The 19,811-nt window shown below is 49.2% G+C and overlaps 1 protein-coding gene across 1 annotated transcript in view; it reads left to right on the forward strand.

The window, feature by feature from the left end:
• cadm3 (cell adhesion molecule 3) overlaps nucleotides 1-19,811 on the forward strand; it is a 42,285-nt gene that overhangs the window by 16,247 nt on the left and 6,227 nt on the right. The window contains exons 3-7 of the mRNA XM_059950628.1: nucleotides 4,031-4,183; nucleotides 5,755-5,892; nucleotides 6,901-7,068; nucleotides 10,478-10,568; nucleotides 11,806-11,978. Coding sequence (XP_059806611.1) covers nucleotides 4,031-4,183; nucleotides 5,755-5,892; nucleotides 6,901-7,068; nucleotides 10,478-10,568; nucleotides 11,806-11,978 — 723 coding nt within the window. The remainder of the gene's footprint in view (nucleotides 1-4,030; nucleotides 4,184-5,754; nucleotides 5,893-6,900; nucleotides 7,069-10,477; nucleotides 10,569-11,805; nucleotides 11,979-19,811) is intronic.

The following is a 19,811-nucleotide window of genomic DNA, read 5'->3' on the forward strand; positions in this document are numbered from 1 at the left end:
CCTCTACACCATCCACAACACCTCCAACCTTTGTGTCATTAGCAAACTTACTAACCAAACTTACTGCCGTCTGGGAAAAGGCTCCGAAGCATTCAAGCTCTCATGACCAGACTATGTAACAGTTTCTTCTCCCAAGCTATCAGACTTAATACCCGAAGCCTGGACTGACACCTTGCCCTATTGTCCTCTTTATTATTTATCGTAATGCCTGCACAGTTTTGTGCACTTTATGCAGTCCTGTGTAGGTCTGTAGTCTAGTGTAGCTTTCTCTGTGTTTTTTTTTTAAGTAGTTCAGTCTAGTTTTTGTAATGTATCATGTAACACCATGGTCCTGAAAAATGTTGTCTCATTTTTACTATGTACTGTACCAGCAGTTATGGTCGAAATGACAATAAAAGTAACTTGACTTGACTTGACTAACCCATCCCTCCACTTCTTCATCCAGGTCATTTATAAAAATCACGAAGGGCAAGGGTCCCAGAACAGATCCCTGAGGCACACCACTGGTGACCGACCTCCAAGCAGAATATGACCCGTCTACAACCACTCTTTGCCTTCTGTGGCAAGCCAGTTCTGGATCCACAAAGCAATGTCCCCTTGGATCCCATGTCTCCTTACTTTCTTAATAAGCCTTGCATGGGGTACCTTATCAAATGCCTTGCTGAAATCCATATACACTACATCCACTGCTCTTCCTTCATCAATGTGTTTAGTTACAGCCTCAAAAAATTGAATCAGGCTCGTAAGGCACAACCTGTCGTTGACAAAGCCATGCTGACTACTCCTAATCATATTACACCTCTCCAAATGTACATAAATCCTGCCTCTCAGGATCTTCTCCATTAGCTTACCAACCACTGAGGTAAAACTCACTGGTCTATAATTTCCTGGGCTACCTCTACTCCCTTTCTTGAATAAAGGAACAACATCCGCAACCCTCCAGTCCTCTGGATCCTCTACGTCCCCATTGACAATGCAAAGATCATCACCAGAGGCTCAGCAATCTCCTCCCTTGCCTCCCACAGTAGCCTGGGGTACATCTCGTCCAGTCCTGGAGACGTATCCAATTTGATGCTTTCCAAAAGCTCCAGCACATCCTCTTTCTTAATATCTACATGCCCAAGCTTTTCAGTCTGCTGCAAGTCAACACTACAATCGCTAAGATCCACATCAATACCATACCCCCAATACCTTGTGCTTTAAGTTTGCATGCTAATCTCCTGTGTGGGACCTTGTCAAAACCCTTTTGAAAATCTAAATGTACCACATCCACTGGCTCTCCCCTACCCACTCAACTAGTTACATCTTCAAAAAACTCTATAAGATTTGTCAGACATGATTTTCCTTTCACAAATCCATGCTGACTTTGTCCGATGATTTCACCTCTTTCCAAATGTGCTGTTATCACATCTTTGATAACCGACTCTAGCATTTTCCCCACCACTGATGTCAGACTAACCGGTCTATAATTCCCCCGTTTTTCTCTCCCTCCTTTTTTAAAAAGTGGGATTACATTAGCCACCCTCCAATCCTCAGGAACTAATCCAGAATCTTGTGTGGCACCTTATCAAATGCCTTTGAAAATCCAAGTAAATGACATCCACTGCCTCTCCTTTGTCCAACCTGCTTGTAACTTCCTTGAAGAACTCTATCAGATTTGTCAGGCAAGATTTGCCTTGATGGAAACCATGCTGACTTTGACTTATTTTATCATTAGTCTCCAAGTACCTTGAAACCTCATTTTTAATAATAGACTCCAACACTTACCCAACCACTGATGTTAGGTTAACTGGCTTATAATTTCCTTTTTTTTTTGCCTTCCATCCTTCTTAAGGAGTGGAGTGACATTTGTAATCTTCCTGTCCTCCGGGATCTATCTTCTTGATAGATCATGACCAATGCATCCGCTACCTCTTCAGCAACCTCTCTTAGGATGTAGTCTGTCTAGCCCAGGTGACTTATCCACCTTAAGATTATTAGTTTGCCTAGCATTTTTCCTTTGTAATAATAATAGCTCTCACTCCTGCTCCTTGGTACTCATGGACCTCTGGCACACAGCTAGTATCTTCCACAGTGAAGACAGGTGCAAAGTACCCATTAAGTTCATCTGCCATTTCTTTGCCTCACATTACTACCTCACCAGCATCATTTTCCAGTCATCCAATATAAGCTCTTGTCTCCCTTTACTCTTTATATAACTGAAAATATTTTTGATATATTGCTTTATATTATTGACTAGTTTGCCCCCTTCTTGTAGCTTTTTTAGTTGCCTTATGTTGGATTTTAAAAGCTTCCCAATCATCCAACTTTCCACTCACTTTTGCTACCTTGTATGACCTTTCCTTGGCTTTTATGTTGACCTTTGTTAGCCACGGTTGCCTACCCCTGCAATTTGAAAACATCTTTCTCTGTGGGACGTATTGATCCTGTGCCTTGTGAACTATTCCAAAAAACTTCATGATGCATGACCTAACCTCTACCTTCTCAATCCATCCATTGCTTAGGGTTCCACAACCCAACCACACTAGTGCACCTTCCCAAGGTCTTAGGATTCTCTTTTACCCTCTCCGCCAGCGATATCTTAAGTCCCTTTTTTTGCCCTCCTGATTCTCCCCTTAAATGCACTCCTACATTCTTTGAACCCTCACTTGCTGTCATATCCCTATACCTGACCCATGTCATCTTCTTTTTCCCTGACCTGAGCCTCAACGTCCCTCATCAACTAGGTTTCCATCATCCTGCAGCCTTGCCTTTCTCTCTAATCAGAGCATGTTATCCCTGAACTCTCATTTTCTCACTTTTAAAACTCTCCGACTTGCAAACATCCTGTCCTAATCAACCTTTGTAAGTTCTTGTGTAATGCAATTGACATTAGTAACATCACAGTGCTAATGAAGGATATTGACTTGAGCAACAGTTCTATTATATTGAAATAACTCGAATTCAAAGTAAATTTATTATCGAAGTACATATATGTCACCATGTACAACCCTGAGATTTGTTTTCTTATGAGCTTACTCAGTAAATCCAAGAACGTTACAGAATCAACGAAAGACCACATCCAACAGGATGGACAAACAACCAATGTTCAAAAGAGAATAAACTTTGCAAATTCAAAAGAAATAAAAAGGATGAATAGTAATAAAGATAATAAATCAGTAAGCAATAGGTAAGGAGAACATGAGATGAAGAGTCTTGAAAGAGAGTCCATAGATTGTGGGAACAGTTTACTGATGGGGCAAGTGAAGTTCAACCCCTGGTTCAGGAGCCTGGTGGTTGAGGAGTACTAACTGTTCCTGAATTTGGTTGTGAGAGTCCTGATGGCAGCAGCAAGAAGAGAGCATGGCCTAGGTGGTGGGGATCCCTGATAATGTAAGCTTCTTTCCCGTTACAGCGCATCCATGTAGATGTGGTCAGTGGAGGGGAGGGTGTTACCAGTGATGGACTGGGCCATATCCACTGATTTTTGAAGGATCTTTGGGTCAAGAGCATTGATGTTTCCCTATCAGACCATGATGCAACTAGTCAACATATTCTTCACCACACATCTATGGAATGTTGTCAGCTTTAGATGTCATGTGGATTTATAGTCACAGGTCCCTCTGACCAGTGGTCCCTACCACTGACACCCAGCCACTTTCCCAGCCTTATTTCCAGTGTGGGCCCCCTCTCTAGTAGGGCCATCCACATATGGCTGCACTGGTCAAGCTGAACAAGTTCTGTCTCACCCAAGCCCTGGGCTTTGTGACAATTCCAGTCAATGCAGAGAGTAACTCAGACATGTTGTCATCAGCACTGGGGAAAAGTGGAGAATGACCTTCCCACCACATCATACACAGAGGAACACTCCAACTGCCTTGCCCTCCCCTCGCAGCCGCTCCTCACTCACTCTTCCACTCACTTCACACCTGTATATGTGGTGTTGGTTCCCCTTGGTGGGATGTGGGCGGCAGAGTTTGTGGGAGGAGTGGGGAGTAGGGGATTTGGTAAGACTGACGTTCAGAATGCCAATCTCCTGGTCTGCCTCCAGCACTGCGGGACAATCGGATCTCCCTGGTCTACTACTCATGGCACGAACTCACCATCAGCATCAGTAACATGAGCTTGAAGGACGAGGGCAACTACACCTGCTCCATCTTCACCAAGCCTGTCCGCACAGCAGTGGCTAGAGTGGAGGTCTGGGGTAAGGAACAGTCCCGTTATGTCTGACCCGTGTCCTGGGACCGTGTGATGGGAGAAATAAAGGGAGCTTCACTCTGTGTCTGACCCATGTCCTAGGTTTGTATGATGGGACAACGTAAAGGGAGTACCATTCTGCGTCTGACCATGGGAGTGTGTGAACGGACAGTGTACAGGGAGCTTCATTCTGTATTTGACCATTGCCCAAGCAGTGTGTGATGGGACAGTGTAGAGGGTGCTTCACTCTGTGTCTGACCTGTACCCTGGGGTGTGTGATGGGACAGTGTAGAGGGAGCTTCACTCTGTGTCTGACCCATGTCCAGTGAGTGTGTGATGGGACAGTGCAGAGGGAGCTTCACTTTGTGTCTGACCTGTGCCCTGGGAGTGTGTGATGGGACAGTGTAGAGGGAGCTTCACTCTGTGTCTGACCCGTGCCCTGGGAGTGTGTGATGGGACAGTGCAGAGGGAGCTTCACTCTGTGTCTGACAAATGTCCAGTGAGTGTGTGATGGGACAGTGTAGAGGGAGCTTCACTCTGTGTCTGACCCTTGCCCTGGGAGTGTGTGATGGGACAGTGCAGAGGGAGCTTCACTCTGTGTCTGACCCGTGTCCAGGGAGTGTGTGATGGGACAGTGTAGAGGGAGCTTCACTCTGTGTCTGACCCGTGCCCTGGGAGTGTGTGATGGGACAGTGTAGAGGGAGCTTCACTCTGTGTCTGACCCGTGTCCTGGGAGTGTGTGATGGGACAGTGTAGAGGGAGCTTCACTCTGTGTCTGACCTGTGCCCTGGGAGTGTGTGATGGGACAGTGTAGAGGGAGCTTCACTCTGTGTCTGACCTGTGCTCTGGGAGTGTGTGATGGGACAGTGTAGAGGGAGCTTCACTCTGTGTCTGACCTGTGCCCTGGGAGTGTGTGATGGGACAGTGTAGAGGGAGCTTCACTCTGTGTCTGACCCATGTTCAGGGAGTGTGTGATGGGACAGTGTAGAGGGAGCTTCACTCTGTGTCTGACCCATGTCCAGGGAGTGTGTGATGGGACAGTGTAGAGGGAGCTTCACTCTGTGTCTGACCCATGTCCAGGGAGTGTGTGATGGGACAGTGTAGAGGGAGCTTCACTCTATGTCTGACCTATGCCCTGAGAGTGTGTGATGGGTCAGTGTAGAGGGAGCTTCACTCTGTGTCTGACCTTTACTCTGGGAGTGTGTGATGGGAAGTGTAGAGGGAGCTTCACTCTGTGTCTGACCTGTGCCCTGGGAGTGTGTGATGGGACAGTGTAGAGGGAGCTTCACTCTGTGTCTGACCCATGTCCAGAGAGTGTGTGATGGGACAGTGTAGAGGGAGCTTCACTCTGTGTCTGACCCATGCCCAGGGAGTGTGTGATGGGACAGTGTAGAGGGAGCTTCACTCTATGTCTGACCTATGCCCTGAGAGTGTGTGATGGGACAGTGTAGAGGGAGCTTCACTCTGTGTCTGACCTTTACTCTGGGAGTGTGTGATGGGAAGTGTAGAGGGAGCTTCACTCTGTGTCTGACCTGTGTTCCTGGAGTGTGTGATAACGTTGTTTTTTGTGCACATCAGCTGTTCCCAAGAAGCCAGAGATTTCGGGATACCTTGGTCCAATTACAGAAGGGCGGACGATCACTCTGATGTGTAACACCACAGGCAGTAGGACACTCCCTAGCATCCGCTGGTTCAAGGGCAATGAAGAACTGCCAGGTGAGCCCATGCACTCTGGGATTCCTCTCCATGACAGAGGCTGCCCACAGTACCTCTCCACATCCTCTGGTGTCCTGTCGAGGGCACCTGACTCCAGAGTAAGGACATCCTATCCCATGGCAGTGATGGGGCCAGCGGGATGGGAGGGGGAGTGTCAATAAGCACCTGAAACACAAGATCGTGGAGAGCAGGCATTTCGGAGTATGTACCACAGGCCATGGGGGACATATTGCAGAATAACAGTAGTCAGGGAATCAGAAGATGTAGGGACCAGTGAGGGTTGACAAGGCACGAAGGGGGTGGAGGGGTTTATGGTGCCCAGGGGTGGGTGAGGTTACAGAAATATGGAGGGGCTGGAGAGGATTAGAGAGATAGGAATGGTGAAAGGGCCAAAGGGTTTTACAGAGGCTGGGACAGGTGTAGGGACCAGATGGGGATGACAGACAGGGATGGGTGTGGGTGTAATCTGTCTCTGTTTTATCGGTCTCTTCCCCTTTCTTTCTCTCTTCTCTGTTTTCTCACACCATTACAATTTCTGTCCTCCCTCCACCTCTCATTGTTCCACCCTCATTCATCTTGTTCTGCTGTGTTCTTTTTACATTGACCCCTCCCCTCCTTCCCTTCCTCCCCTTCATTCCCTCTATTCTCCCCTTCCCTCCTGCCCTCCCTCCCCTCTTTCCACCCGCTCCCCTCCTCTCCTTCTCCACTCATTCCCTCTGAACCCTATCCCTTGGCCTCCCTTCCCTCCCTCTTGCTCACTTTACTCCTCCCACATTACAAACCCCTTTCCTCTCTCTCCCATACCCTCACATCCCTACACCCCTCTCTCCTCACACCCCTCTCACTTCCCCACCTTCCCCTTGCTCTCCACCACTCACTTTCTCATTCCCCCTTACTTTGCATCTCCCTGCTCCGTCTTGCCTACTCCCCCTACACCCTCCTTCCCAATGTCACCCACCACCTGTTACCCCCAAACCATTCCCTGTCCCTTCCCAACCCCCTGCCCAGGTTACTCCACTCACCAGGGGGAGTCCACTGACCAGCAAACCTCTGTTCTCAGCCTGGTGAACATCACCGTCTCACGGGAGGACAATGGTGCCCTCATCATATGTGCACTGGACCAACCGGCCATCGACAACAATGACTACAGGACACAACAGAAGATTGAAGTTTACTGTGAGTGTCCATACCGCTGCCTTATCGAGAATCACCCTATGCTCTCCTAACAGACCCAACACACATCCCACTCATGCCAACCATCCACGCTCCCAACAGACCCCATCCCCTTCCCATTCACTCCCACTATCCACACTCCCAATGGACCCCACCCCTTTCCACTCACACCCACCATCCACACTCCCAACAGACCCCATCCCCTTCCCATTCACTCCCACTATCCACACTCCCAACAGACCCCATCCCCTTCCCATTCACTCCCACTATCCACACTCCCAATGGACCCCACCCCTTTCCACTCACACCCACCATCCACACTCCCAACAGACCCCACCCATTTTCTATTTACTCCCAACAGATCCCACCCACTTTCCATTCACTCTGTCCACATTCCCAACAGACCCCACCCCCTTCCCATTCACTCTCACTGTCCACATTCCCAACAGACCCCACCCGTTTTCCATTCACTTCCACTGTCCACATTCCCAACAGACCCCACCCGCTTCCCATTCACTCTCACTGTCCAACTGATAAAGTACAAAGGGACTCCACTCTGCTTTGAATCTCTCTGCGCTGGGTGATAGTGACACAAGAGATTCCTTGCACCCTTGAATTATCCCCGTATCCCCCTTCCTACCCACTGTTTCCCACTTCCACAGACACTGCCCTCTGATGTATGGTCCTGTGGTGGGTTTCTAGGGAGGGACCATAGAACAAGAACAAGAGGTTCAGCAGGTCTGTTCTGACCTAACCCTAACCCTAATGCGGTGCCAAATTAAACTTCCTCTCTTTGATCCGTTTATTCATATTGTTCTGTTCCACGTGTCTTCACATTCCGATTTAAAATTCTCTGAAGCCCCTTCACTGGGCTCGAATGGAAACTTGAATCTTTGCCGGCCCCACTAACAGCATGGGAGTCTGCAGTGAAAAGTCACCTTTCATAAACGATAGGCGTCTAAGGTCGGTATGATTTGGGGTTCAACCAAACAGGAATATTGTGATGTTCTGATTAAAGAAACCTTGATTTGAGTGAATACTGTATAAATGCTGCCCATACCCAATTGTTGATTGGCAAGAAATAACAAATTGTACTCTCTATAAAGTTATAAAGTAAGTATATTTACAAAGTTCAGTTTTATCAAACAGTAGGGAAAAGAAAAGGGAAAAAAATAAAAAGGCCTATTACATAAAATAAAAGGACACAACATTCCTAAGTTGAGCATCATAACCATTTTATCTTTATCTGAAAACCCAAACATGCTATAGCAGGACACCCTGCTTCTACAGAAATCTACTAAATTAAATACCCTACAGCATTAGCAGTAAAAATCTTAACCATGGCATTACACCTCCTGAACACCATGATCACCATTTGCTTCCATTACCATATCTGGCAGCCTTTTCTCAACACCTATTACTCTCAGCGTCAAAGACAAACATGCCTCTATCACCTTTAAATTTTCCTCCTCCCACTTTGAATGCATACTTTCTGGTCTTTGATATTTCAACCTCAGGGAAAGAGATTCTGTCTGCCCACCCTGTCCATGCCTCCCCTCCAACACATCAGAGAAAAAAGCCCAAGTTTGTCCATCCTCTCCTTGTGGGTAATAACTTCAAATCCACCATAATGTCCTGGTGAGCCTCTTCTGCAAACTTTCCAAAGTCTCAACACCCTTGCTGTAGTGAGACAATAGGAAATGCACACAGTTCCCTGACCAAAGTTTTCTATTGCTGGAACATATCTCACTGACTCATGCTCTAAATGTTCTGAGCAGTGAAGGCAAACGTGAATACACCTTTACCACTCTACCCACTTGCATGGCACTTAAAGTGATCTATGGACTTGGCTCTCAAGATCACAGTCCCTTTGAGGGTTCTGACATTAACTGAGTGCTTTCCCCTTACATTTGACCTTCTACAGTGCAACATCTCACACTTGCCTGGATTAAACGGCATCTGCAATTTCTTCACCCATATCTACTGATCTATATCTTGCTGTATCTTTTGATAATCTTCTTCACTGTCTACAACTTTACTAACGTTTATGCTGCCTGTGAGCTACCTGTCTACATTTTCATCAAGGTAATTTTTATACATTACACACAACAGAGCATGTGGTGGACCGGTTAGTGTAACACTACTACAGTATCAGCAACCTGACCTCAATTTCCACCACTGTTTGAAAGCAGTTTGTATGTTCTCCCTGTGACCACATGGGTTTCCTCCTGGTGCTCCAGTTTCTTCCCGCAGTCCAAAGACATTCCAAATGGTTCGGAGGTTAATTGGGCAGCAGGGGCTCATTAGGCTGGAAGGGCCTAATGTTGTATCTCTAAATGAATATATAAAACAGGGATCCCAATATTGACCCCTACAGAACACCATTAGTCACAGACTTCCAGCCAGAATAATGTTCCTCCTTCACTATGCTCTGTTTTCTCTGGGCAAGCCAATTCTGATTCCAAACTACCAAGTCACTGTGGATCACACGCATAATAATCTGTACCAGCATACAATGAGGACCTTATCAAGATTTTACTGAAGTCCATGTGGACAACATCCACAGCCCTACCATCAACAATCACCTTTATCAGCTCCTCAAAAAAATCTATTAAGTTAATAAGGCATAACTTGCCCCACACACAGCCATGCTGACTGTCCCCAATTAGGCCATGCCTTTCCAAATGCACACAGTTGTTATTGCTAAGAAATCCTTTCCGATAGCTTCTGTGGTACAGACGTGAGACCTGCTAGCTAACACTACCTGGATCATCCCATTTTCCCTCCTTGAACAAAGTAAGATTTGCCGCTCTCCAGTCCTCTACCACATCACCTGTTGCTGGAGAGGATATGAAGATCTTTGTCAAGGCCCCATATTCTCCACCTTTGCCTCTTTCCATAACCAGAGCTATATCTTATTAGACTCTGGGGTACTATCCAGCTCAAGAGACCCAGCACCACCTCCTTTCCAATCTCAGAACAGCCTGATTCATTTTACCCTCCATACCACTCTCACTGTCCTTCATATCTTTCACCTTGTGAATACCAAAGTAAAATACCTTGTCCACATCCTCTGGCTTCAGTCCTCAATTCCATCCTTTATGCTTGAGTGATCCAACCCTCCCCCTAGTTATCCTCCACTTAGTGATATAAAATATGTCCAAATTCTCCTAAATCCTACTTGCCAAGGGCATTTCCTAGCCCTTGTTGGCACTTCTAATTCCCCATCGAGCTCTTACCTGCTACCTTTACATCCCTGAAGGGTCCTGTCTGATTTTATCTTCTTGAATCTTACATATGATTCCTGTTTATTTTAGACTCAATGCACCTCCTCTCTTCTCGCCATGTTTCCATGAAGTATGCCATGTCTACTGGTCACAGGCACACTGATCACTCCCTCTCTCCGCTACAGATTCCCCAACTGTTGAGATCCGGGAGTCCAAAATCGTTGCTGAGGAAGGTGCAAATTTTATGCTGCGTTGTATTGGACGGGGAAATCCAGAGTGAGTTAAAAGTACACGCGGAGGGTCACTCTGTGTCTGACCTGTGCCCTGGGGATGTGTGATAGGACAGTGTGGAGGGAGCTTCACTGTGTCTGACCCCGGGAGTGTGTGATGGGACAGTGTGGAGGGAGCTTCACTCTGTGTCTGACCCCGGGGGTGTGTGATGGGACAGTGTGGAGGGAGCTTCACTCTGTGTCTGATCCCGGGAGTGTGTGATGGGACAGTGTGGAGGGAGCTTCACTGTGTTTGATCCCGGGAGTGTGTGATGGGATAGTGTAGAGGGTGCTTCACTGTGTCTGATCCCGGGAGTGTGTGATGGGACAGTGTGGAGGGAGCTTCGCTCTGTGTCTGACCCCGTGAGTGTGTGATGGGGCAGTGTGGAGGGAGCTTCGCTCTGTGTCTGACCCCGGGAGTGTGTGATGGGACAGTGTGGAGGGAGCTTCGCTCTGTGTCTGACCCCGGGGGTGTGTGATGGGACAGTGTAGAGGGTGCTTCGCTCTGTGTCTGACCCCGGGGGTGTGTGATGGGACAGTGCGGAGGGAGCTTTGCTCTGTGTCTGACCCCAGGAGTGTGTGATGGGACAGTGTGGAGGGAGCTTCGCTCTGTGTCTGACCCCGGGGGTGTGTGATGGGACAGTGTAGAGGGTGCTTCGCTCTGTGTCTGACCCCGGGAGTGTGTGATGGGACAGTGCGGAGGGAGCTTTGCTCTGTGTCTGACCCCAGGAGTGTGTGATGGGACAGTGCGGAGGGAGCTTCGCTCTGTGTCTGACCCCAGGAGTGTGTGATGGGACAGTGTGGAGGGAGCTTCGCTCTGTGTCTGACCCCGGGAGTGGGTGATGGGACAGTGTGGAGGGAGCTTCGCTCTGTGTCCGACCCCGGGAGTGTGTGATGGGACAGTGTGGAGGGAGCTTCGCTCTGTGTCCGACCCCGGGAGTGTGTGATGGGACAGTGTGGAGGGAGCTTCGCTCTGTGTCCGACCCCGGGAGTGTGTGATGGGACAGTGTGGAGGGAGCTTCGCTCTGTGTCCGACCCCGGGAGTGTGTGATGGGACAGTGTGGAGGGAGCTTCGCTCTGTGTCCGACCCCGGGAGTGTGTGATGGGACAGTGTGGAGGGAGCTTCGCTCTGTGTCCGACCCTGGGAGTGTGTGATGGGACAGTGTAGAGGAGCTGCATTTTGTCAATGTGCTTGCATGGTGTTAGGCTTTCTGTTGGTGACTCTTTACTCTTTCTGACCTCAGACCCAGTTTCTTCACTTGGGTCCGTTTTAACGGGGATCTGTCTGAATCTGCATTTGTCCGGAATGAGAACCTAACCTTCACTAACCTGAATAAGACTGACGCAGGAGCCTATCGCTGTGAAGCCAAGAACATCATTGGGACTGGTGGCAAGAACTTCACACTGATAGTGCATGGTGAGCTGGTAACTGCCTTCCCACACCAGTTCAGTGCCGTCTGCTGTTTATAGGGTGTGGTGTTCCCAGAGCTGGCGAGTGTATAAGCCCCAGTTTAAAGTCCTTTTGCTATCACCACCTCTCTCCCTGTCTCTCTATCTTTCTTTCTATACTCTCTTTTCTCACCTGTTTGCTTTTCTTTCTAAATAAAAATATTCTTTACCCCATTTCTTTCTCCCTTTTGACCTTCCTCTCTTTGTCTCTCTGTCCATTCATCTCTCTCTCTCTTTCTCTATCTGTATCTCTCTGTCTGTGTGTGTGTCTCTCTCACACACATGCATCCCTTCTTAAACAAGAGTAGCAGTCTGTCTGTGCTCTGGGTGAGGTCCCACTACACTCTGTCTGCTGGTACGGACTCTTGCCCACTATTACACCCTCCCCTCTGTGATAAACACCAGCTGACCACTTGCCCTGGGAGAGACGCTGTACCCATGTGCTCTGTTCACATCCTTGGCCACCCAGCCTTCAGCCCCTCTCTCCGTTTACACAGCCAGCTGTGTCTCTGTCCTCACGACACCAGGGTCTCACCTTTCCCACACGTGTCCGGACACACTCACGTAATCTGTCAGTGTGTCTCTGCTTTTGCAGGGATCCATCCGCTGGTATTGGTGAGAGCACAGAAAGGGTGACTGGGTGCACCTCAGGGTGCTCTCTCTCACCAAGAGGGTGCTGGCTGCAATTTAGAGTGCCGGGTGCCTCAGGAAACTGCAGGTGCCAAGGGGCTCCACCAGGGACAAGCAGAAGGGTTCCCTCCGGTGGTGAAGATAAAGGGGGGATTGGGGGAATAAGTCTGAGAATACGGGGTCCGCCTGATTCAGCAGGGGTGAGGAAAAACACTCCCTTGTAGGAGGGAAAGGATTTAGGTTGGAAACTGGAGGGAGCTCAGTGCAAGAGAGGGGCAGAGAGATATGGGGGGGTAAGAAGGGTAGTGATGGAGGGGATACAGGGCTGGTGATGGAGGAAGAGTGAGGAATGGAGGAGAGGGGGAGGGGTGGAGAAGGAGGGGTGTGAGGGGAATAAGGCAAGGAGAGAAGGGATGGGAGAGTGAGTGAGGAAGTTCAGTGCAAGAGATGAGTAGTGAGATATGGAGGGAGAGGGAAGTGATGGAGAGGTGCTGAGTGCGAGGATGGAGGGTTGGGTAGTGATGGGAAGGAGGATGGTGAGTGAGTGAGAGTGTGGGGATGGATGGTGGGAAGGAGGGGTTGAGTGAGAGGGTGAGGATGGGTGTGTGGGAGGGTAGTGAGTGGGAGACTGGGAAGTGAGTGAATGGGAGGGTGGGGAGTGGGTGGGAGTATGGGGAGTGAAGGGTTGGTTGGGTGGGTAGGGAGAGAATGGGAGGGTGGGAAGTGAGTGAGTGGGAGGGTGGGGTGTGAAGGGTTGGGTGGGAGGGGAGTGAATGGGTGAGAGGGTGGGGAGGGAGTGGGTGGGAGGGTGGAAAGTGAGTGGGAGGGGTGGAGAGTGAGTAAATGGGAAGGTGGGGCTTTGAGTGGGGAGTGAGTGGGGGTCCAGGTTTAGGTGGGGGTGAGTGTTATTAATTTGATATGGATGTTCCAGTCCCATCTGTGTGTTTTGGTGAACATGTCTCCCTCGAGGGTGGGTGCCAAGCGTCTTCACGTGCCTGATCACCTTGTGTCTTATGTGTCACGCGTGTGTCTTCCTTCTCGCCCAATCGCAGGGGACGCCCTGGAGATGGCCCCCACCTCCTCCCCTGCTTCTGTCAATGACTCCCTGACACTGGCCATCGGCGGTAGGTTTATCCTGACTCCCTTCTGCTTTCTCCGTGACTCCTCCACCCTCCACCAGTGGGGTGGGGTAGGGCTGGCCTGGTATGGCCATGGGTGCAGGAATAGGGTTGGTCGCCTGTTGACTGCTCCAGGAAACATGATTGGCTGAAGGGAATCCAATAGGCTGGGGAATCAGTGCAAATTGGGGTTTGTTGTCTCGGGACAATGCCAGCCAATCAAAACAGGCAGAGCCAGGTGACCAATCCCATTGGTTCTTGCAATACCCTTGCCTGTCTAGAGATAAGCATGCTTTGGGCCAGTAACAAACTTGGTGCAAGAGAAAGGAACCAATAAGATTGTAGAGGGAGTTTCACTCTGACTGACCAACGTCCAAGGAGTGTGTGCTAGGACAGTGCAGAAGGAGCTTACTCTGAGTCTGACCCATACCCTGGGAGTGTGTGATGGGACAGTGTAGAGGGAGCTTCACTCCGTGTCTGACCCATACCCTGGGAGTGTGTGATGGGACAGTGTAGAGGGAGCTTCACTCCGTGTCTGACCCATACCCTGGGAGTGTGTGATGGGACAGTGTAGAGGGAGCTTCACTCCGTGTCTGACCCATACCCTGGGAGTGTGTGATGGGACAGTGTAGGGGGAGCTTCACTCTGTGTCTGACCTGTGTTCTGGGAGTGTGTGATGGGACAATGTAGAGGGAGATTCACTCTGTGTCTGACCCATACCCTGGGAGTGTGTGATGGGACAGTGTAGAGGGAGCTTCACTCCGTGTCTGACCCATACCCTGGGAGTGTGTGATGGGACAGTGTAGGGGGAGCTTCACTCTGTGTCTGACCTGTGTTCTGGGAGTGTGTGATGGGACAATGTAGAGGGAGATTCACTCTGTGTCTGACCCATACCCTGGGAGTGTGTGATGGGACAGTGTAGAGGGAACTTCACTCTGTGTCTGACCTGTGTTCTGGGAGTGTGTGATGGGACAATGTAGAGGGAGTTTCACTCTGTGTCTGACCCATACTCTGGGAGTGTGTGATGGGACAGTGTAGAGGGAGCTTCACTCTGTGTCTGACCCATACTCTGGGAGTGTGTGATGGGACAGTGTAGAGGGAGCTTCACTCTGTGTCTGACCCGTGTCCTGGGAGTGTGTGATGGGATAGTGTAGAGGGAGTTTCACTCTGTGTCTGACCCATACCCTGGGAGTGTGTGATGGGACTGTGTAGAGGGAGTTTCACTCTGTGTCTGACCCATACCCTGGGAGTGTGTGATGGGACTGTGTAGAGGGAGTTTCACTCTGTGTCTGACCCGTGCCCTGGGAGTGTGTGATGGGACAGTGTAGAGGGAGCTTCACTCTGTGTCTGACCCATACCCTGGGAGTGTGTGATGGGACTGTGTAGAGGGAGTTTCACTCTGTATCTGACCCGTACCCTGGGAGTGTGTGATGGGACAGTGTAGAGGGAGCTTCACTCTGTTTCAGACCTATGTCCTGGGAGTGTGTGATGGGACAGTGTAGAGGGAGCTTCACTCTGTTTCAGACCTATGTCCTGGGAGTGTGCGATGGGACAGTGTAGACGGAGTTTCACTCTGTATCTGACCCGTACCCTGGGAGTGTGTGATGGGACAGTGTAGAGGGAGCTTCACTCTGTGTCTGACCTGTACCCTGGGAGTGTGTGATGGGACAGTGTAGAGGGAGCTTCACTCTGTGTCTGACCTGTACCCTGGGAGTGTGTGATGGGACAGTGTAGAGGGAGCTTCACTCTGTGTCTGACCCGTGTCCTGGGAGTGTGTGATGGGACAGTGTAGAGGGAGCTTCACTCTGTGTCTGACCCGTGTCCTGGGAGTGTGTGATGGGACAGTGTAGAGGGAGCTTCACTCTGTGTCTGACCCGTGTCCTGGGAGTGTGTGATGGGACAGTGTAGAGGGAGCTTCACTCTGTGTTTAACCCATTCCCTGTGAGTGTGTGATGGGACAGTGTAGAGTGAGCTTCACTCTGTGTCTGACCAATGTCCTGAGAGTGCGTGATGGGACGGGTTCTGAAGAGTGGGCAGGGTAGGCATGGGGTAGAGTTCTCCCTAGGTGGGGCTCTAGAACCAGGAGTCAGTGTATAATTACAAGGAGTCACGGCCATGGACGACAAGAGGAAATGTTTTCTCTCAGAGGGTGGGTTCTTTCCCTCCCAGGAGCAGAGCCTTTGGGTGTTCCCAGGGCAGAGTGAGATGGATTGGTGATGGGGTTGAAGAGGGGTGGAAGTTCACTGGGGGTGAATGAAGATATGATTACAGTTATCGCAACAGTGTTGTTTATGTGGAAGAGGCTGGAGGGGATGAGTGTTCTCTGTTTTCCCGGTGATGTGCGCGTCACTCTGTGTCTTGCACCAAGGTTTGTGTGGGCAGGTCTGCTTGTAGTGTTGTGGGTGTGGTGTGCAGGAAATCTGAGTGAGGATGGTGGTCCCAGACCACTGGTGAGCTCAGGAGAGGTCCTAGCTGTTCAACCACACGAGGCCTCAGATGTGTGACTGGCTGTTGGTCACATCCCTAAACTTAACCCCAACATCACTCTGTCTTTCCTCTCAACTCCCCATCCCTTCCCCAATTCCTCCTGCTCTTCTCCAGCATCCCACTTTGTCTCTACTCCACCCCCATCTTTTCTTTCTCTCCCTCACTTCTCACCACTTTCCGTCTCCCTCTCTATCTCACCACTCACTGTCTATTTCTCTCTTTTCCTCTCACTCCCATTCTCTCTCCTCCCCTCTCTGTGTCTCTCTGCATTCTCACACTCTCTCCTTTCCTTCTTAACTCTCCCTCACCCCTACCCGTTCATTGTCCACTCATTGTCTCCCCCTCTCAATGTCCCCCCACCCTTCTCCCTCGACCTCTCTCCCTCTCACAGTCTCTATCTCTTCCTCTGACTGTCTCTCCCTGTTCTCAATGTCTTACATGTCCCCTCTCACATTGACTGTCAATCCACTTCCTAGTCTCTCTTCCACACCCTCTGCTTCTCATTCTCTCCTCCTTTCACTCTCACTGTCTATCCCTCACTTTCCCTATCGCTCCCCTCAATTCTTTCACTATGCCTCTCTTCCACTTTCCTCCCTCAGCCTCTCCCCATCATCTTCCTCTTCCTTCACTGTCTCTTTCATACTCTTCCCCCATTCTCTACCCCTTGCTGACTCTCTCCCTCTCACTCCTCCACTCTCTTTCCCCCTCTATCCCTTTCTCCCTTTCTTCTCCACTCTACCCCCGTGCTGTCTCTTTCTCCCCCCTCTCTTTGTCCTCCTTTCCCTATCCTCCCCATTACTCCTTTTTCTTCTGCCCCATATCCATGTGAGTTTCCATGTTCATTGCCTGAGCCTCACTCAGTGGTGTCTGGTCCCACCTCTCTGTGCTCATTGGTATGGTTAGATGTCGGTCATGCTTTATTGCTCCAATCATTGTCTACATTTCTCTGTTCATTGTTTACTCCACCCCCCCTCCCTGCACGACCCTCCCTCCCTCTCTCCCTGGCTCCACCTCCCATCGTCATTACACCCCTCCCTCCCTGCACCCCAACCCCCATTCCCTCCACCCCTCCCTCCCTACACTAACTGCTCCTGCTCCACCCATTACACTCCCCCTTCCTTCCATCTACTTCCAGCCCAACTCTCCCTCCCCTTCCTTCCTACCACCTCCCCCTTCCTTGACTTCACACTCCCTCCCCTACACCTCTCCCTTCCCACCTCCACCATATCCCACTCCGACCCCTCCACTTCCCCTTCCATCTACCTCACTCTCACTCACATCCTTCATGGCAATTCATCCTCATCCTCCATCTCTCCTTCCCCTACTCCCTCCCTTACTCCCCATCCCTCTCCATCACTGATTTCATCCATCGGTGTGACCATCAGTCTCCACCTCAAGTCCCTCCCCGGACACAGGTACAGTCTGACTGCTGGCTGCTCTCCCTCTCAGCACTCTGTCCCTTTTTCATTCTTCACCTCCCTCTGTTACACTTTACACTCATTACTGAGCACTCTCTAGTGATTGTCTCACTCTTCCTGCTCTCTCCTTTCACTCCATCCCTAAATGCTGCCACTCCAACTCACCCTCCCTTTCATTCATTGCCTGTCTTTCTTTCTTGTTTCGTTGTTGTCCATCTCTCTCATTTTCTTTTGTCCATTTTCCAATTATCTCTCTCTCTCTCTCTCTCTCCATCCCTCTTTTTCTCACGGTCTCTTTCTCTTTATCTGTCCTTCTCTTTTCTCTCTTTCACACCACTTCTCTGTAACCACCCCTCCCTCCCTCTAACCAAACCCTCTCTCTCTCAATCCTCGTTTCCCCTTCTCCTTTTCACTATCTCTCTGTCTGGCTCTCTCTTTCCTCTCACTCTCATTCACTCTGTCTCTTTCCAGGTCTCTGTGATTTGACAGTCTGTCTGTCTCTCACTATGTCTTTGCATGGATTAGTTTTGGATGGGACTATGGGGGTGAATTAATTTGAAAAAGGATTACAGAGGCTGGATTATTTTGGGATGGGATAAAAGTGGTAGATTAGTTTGAGATGGGATTACAGGGAAGTGTACTAGTTTGGGATGGGATGACAGTGAGGTGGATTCATTTGGGATGGAATTACAGAGAGGTGGAGTCATTTGGGATGGAATTATAGGATAGATTAGTTTGGGATGGTTTTCACAGAGGTGGATTAGGTTGGGATGGGATTACAGAGATGTGGATTGTTTGGGATGAAATTACTGGGGGGTTAGTTTGGATTTGGTTTACAGTGTCTGGATTAGTTTGCAATGGGATTACAGAGAAGTGGGTTAGTCTGGGATGGTGTTATGGAGATGTGGATTCATTTAGGATGGAATTACAGGTGTGGATTACAGAAATGTGGATTATTTTGGAATAGGACTATGAAGAGGAGGATTAGATGGAGTTGGGTTTACAGTGAGGTACATTAGTCTGTGGTTGGATTACAGAGAGATGGATGAGTTTGTAATGGGATTACAGAGGCTGGATTAGATCTGGATAGGGTTACAGTGAGGTGCAATAGTTTATGACGGCATTGCCCTGGGATGGTTTACTTTGGGATGGTATTACATGACCGTGGAGTAGTTTGGGATGGGATTACTGGGGGGCCCGTTTGGATTGAGATTACAGTGTCTGGGTTAGTTTGCAATGGGATTACAGAGAGGTGGGTTAGTCTGGGATGGTGTTATGGAGATGTGGATTCGTTTAGGATGGAATTACAGGGGTGGATTAGTTTGACGTGTGATTACAGGGGTTGAATAGATTGGAATGGGATTAGAATGTGGTGGATCCGTTTAGGATGGATTACAGAAAGGTGGATTAGTTTGGGATAAGATTACATGGGTTGATTAATTTGTACTGGGATTGCAGGTAGGTGGACATATTTCTGTCTGATGGGATTACACAGAGATGGACTAGTTTGGGATGGGATGACAGCAAGGTGGATTAGGTTGGGATGGGATTACAGAGATATGGATTGTCTGGGATGAGATTCCAGGGGTGGATCAGTTTGCGGTGGGTTTACAGGATGTGAGTTAGTCTGAGATGGGATTACAGGTGGTAGATTAGCTTGGGATGGGGTTACAGAGAGGTGTATCAGTTTAGGACAGGATTACAAAAATGTGGATTATTTTGGGATGGGGTTATGGGGAGATGGATTATATTGGGATGGGATAACAGGGAGTTGGATTAGTTTGTGATGGGATTACAGTGATGTGGGTTGGTTAGGGATGGGATTGCTGAGAGGAGGATTACTTTGGGATGGGATTACAGCAGGTGGATTAGTTAATGATTGGATTACAGAGAGATGGATTAGTTTGTGATGAGATTATGGGGATGGATTGGTTAGGCATAGGATTAGAGTGGGTGGTTTAGTTTGGGATGGGATTATGGGGATATATTGGTTTTTGATGGAAGTACAGAGAGCTGGATTACTTTGAGATAGGGTTAGAAAAGTGTGGATTCATTTGAGATGGGATTACATAGAGGTGGATTATTTTGCAATGGGATAACAGAGATTTGGATAAATAAGGAATGGGAATACAGAGAGGTGAATGAATT

This window comes from Hypanus sabinus, chromosome 25 (assembly GCF_030144855.1).
Source record: "Hypanus sabinus isolate sHypSab1 chromosome 25, sHypSab1.hap1, whole genome shotgun sequence".
Classification (NCBI taxonomy): Eukaryota; Metazoa; Chordata; class Chondrichthyes; order Myliobatiformes; family Dasyatidae; genus Hypanus; species Hypanus sabinus.